Source organism: Mya arenaria, chromosome 6 (assembly GCF_026914265.1).
Source record: "Mya arenaria isolate MELC-2E11 chromosome 6, ASM2691426v1".
Taxonomy (NCBI): Eukaryota; Metazoa; Mollusca; class Bivalvia; order Myida; family Myidae; genus Mya; species Mya arenaria.
Genome location: NC_069127.1, coordinates 41041341 through 41043840, shown reverse-complemented (window position 1 = coordinate 41043840; position 2500 = coordinate 41041341). Strand labels below are relative to the sequence as shown.

The following is a 2500-nucleotide window of genomic DNA, read 5'->3' as shown; positions in this document are numbered from 1 at the left end:
TTTCCTTGACAAGTAACATCGTCCAGCCAAATCTGACCACTGCCTGCACCGAAATAGGCATGCGAACGTAACGTAACATTGTCACTGAAATTGAGCATCTCTGATACATTAAATTTTAGAAATGCAAACTTTTCATCATTGACTCTTTGCGCTCATACACTATGCAATGATTAAGATAACAGAATTCCATTAAAATGTTTTGTTAAACAATCACTTTAAATGCTCAATGCATAAAGACACTCACTTGATTCCGATTCATGGAATGAAATTTATTTTGCATTCGTGTATCCCATACTTTCAATAGATTTGAAAACTATTGGAATGAACACGTGAAGAAAGCGACGAAAAAGAATTTTAATAAAGCAACAAATGCTTGAACAAGAACTACCTCTTTCTTTCTCTGATTTAATCATTTATCGATTTAGCAAAATAACATACGTAGCATATTCGAGCTGCCGACACACGACCTTGGCAAAGTTTGCGTCTGTACCATCCCCACAGACCGTACCCCATGTTCCATTGTGAAGTACTTCAACACGCCCCTCTAATTGCGTTGTACCGTTACGTAGCCTGATAGCACGTGAACCTTAAGAAAAAAACAACACATTTGACTATGACAGATCCTACATTGTAATAGAACTCTACTTGTACTACTACTACTACTACTACTATACTACTACTACTACTACTACTACTACTACTACTACTACTACTACTACTACTACTACTATACTACTACTACTACTACTACTACTACTACTACTACTACTACTACTACTACTACTTCTACTACTACTACTACTACTGACGTTGACGTCATTTCCTGTTTATATTATACATACAACCTCATGAAGGCCAAATGACAAAAATGTTGTTTCATTAATAAATAATTTGTGTTGAATTTGGACTTCTTTAATCATCACCATTGTAACAATTGTAAATACTTAAACACAAATGGTCCTAAGTGTTACAAAGGGTATAAAACATTTTATTAAGTAAACAAGAACAACATATAACCTCTTAATTCATGCAAATTATGATGTACATGTGTATTAGAGAATCAAGTATAAATACGTAAAAAGCGCCCTTTTTGAAATCCAAATTGGGCATCCAAAATAATGTTATATTCTTCACAATTCTTTTCTGCACGCTTAGACATTACAGTGATAAATAGTTCCTTTAAACTACAGTTATTCCCATGTAATCATTTACATCAAAGTTTGAATGTTATTTTTGGAGAGAAATACTATTGATTACTTCAATCCTTTGTTCAGGGATGTAACCCGAATTCAATATTAGTAACAAAAACACATGTATTTGAAGAAAGAATATCTGCGGTTTTGAAAATATATGTATGTATAGATTATCTTTGACATAGGCAGCACATAATTACCTCATTTCAATGATCATATTACAAAGACGTAAAGACGCCAAGGGTGACACACGAATTCAAAATGATTAACAAATAACTAAATTACTAAATGCGAATGTTTCGACTTAGGTTTGCAATTATTCTGTGAGGATGACGAGCGTACGATAAATATCATACTTGTGTAACAGGTAGCCGAATAATTATACCTAATTCCCACATACCTCGGGTACAAGTTGGAGAAGTACCATCCAATTGGCCGTTAGCTTGACATTTCCTTATTAAATTGCCATTAGTATGGATGTGACCCACTGCACATGTGTACGTTACTGTCGTGTTGTAAACGATCGTTGCCCAAGAATCTTTTGAAGCGTCATCTACGTCAGGTACAGTGCAGACTACTGTGATTACAAACATAAAACAAAAAATAGCAACTTTGTTCTTACACTTCAAATCTTAAACATGACTTAAACAGATTACTTGTTGGCGATATTGTTTCTTAATTTGTTCAAATTGTTTCGTTAAATTTATGTATGTGCATAAACACCATACGGAAATAGAAAGTCTCATTGAAATACAATCAAGCTTAATATCAATTAGCAATTAGTAAAATAAACACCGCCTGGTGTATGTTCATATTATGATTTTAAATGTTATTTATTGATGGAAGTTCTTGTTTAGTGTATAATAAACATGTCAAATTTAAATCATCTTCGGTGTAACTTAATTGAAATGAGTATCAAAGTTTTTCTTTAAAAATATCCATCACGCTTCATATAAGTAAACATGAGTTTTAACAATAATATCAGAGCTTTTCATAGTGACATTATGCAATGTAGCTCCCTGGTATTACATTTATTTTTGGAGATGTTATATTCGGTTGTTGTTATACGCTACGTTACGTAAATTAACACTTCGAAAAATCATTACCTTAACAGTGTGCTACGTATTTATAACTTAATCTTGCTTCTGAATGACTCACTTAAAACGGAATGATACCGTGAGCTGCTCGGTGGATTCAGTCGCCTAAAACGTTACTTTTGAATTTAACACGCCGATTGGTGCCAGTCAATTAACTCCTATATTCTAGAGTACAGGCTACCATAACATATATATAAATAAATAGACGAA

The 2500-nt window shown here is 33.1% G+C and overlaps 1 protein-coding gene across 1 annotated transcript in view; it reads right to left on the bottom strand.

Moving 5' to 3' along the window:
• The window catches only part of LOC128237790 (deleted in malignant brain tumors 1 protein-like), a 431829-nt gene that overhangs the window by 64455 nt on the left and 364874 nt on the right, over positions 1-2500 (bottom strand). The window contains exons 22-24 of the mRNA XM_052953374.1: positions 1594-1770; positions 439-586; positions 1-84 (exon numbers count right to left, since the gene is read on the bottom strand). The exon at positions 1-84 is cut by the window's left edge and continues 83 nt beyond it. Of these exons, the coding sequence (XP_052809334.1) occupies positions 1-84; positions 439-586; positions 1594-1770 (409 nt within the window). The remainder of the gene's footprint in view (positions 85-438; positions 587-1593; positions 1771-2500) is intronic.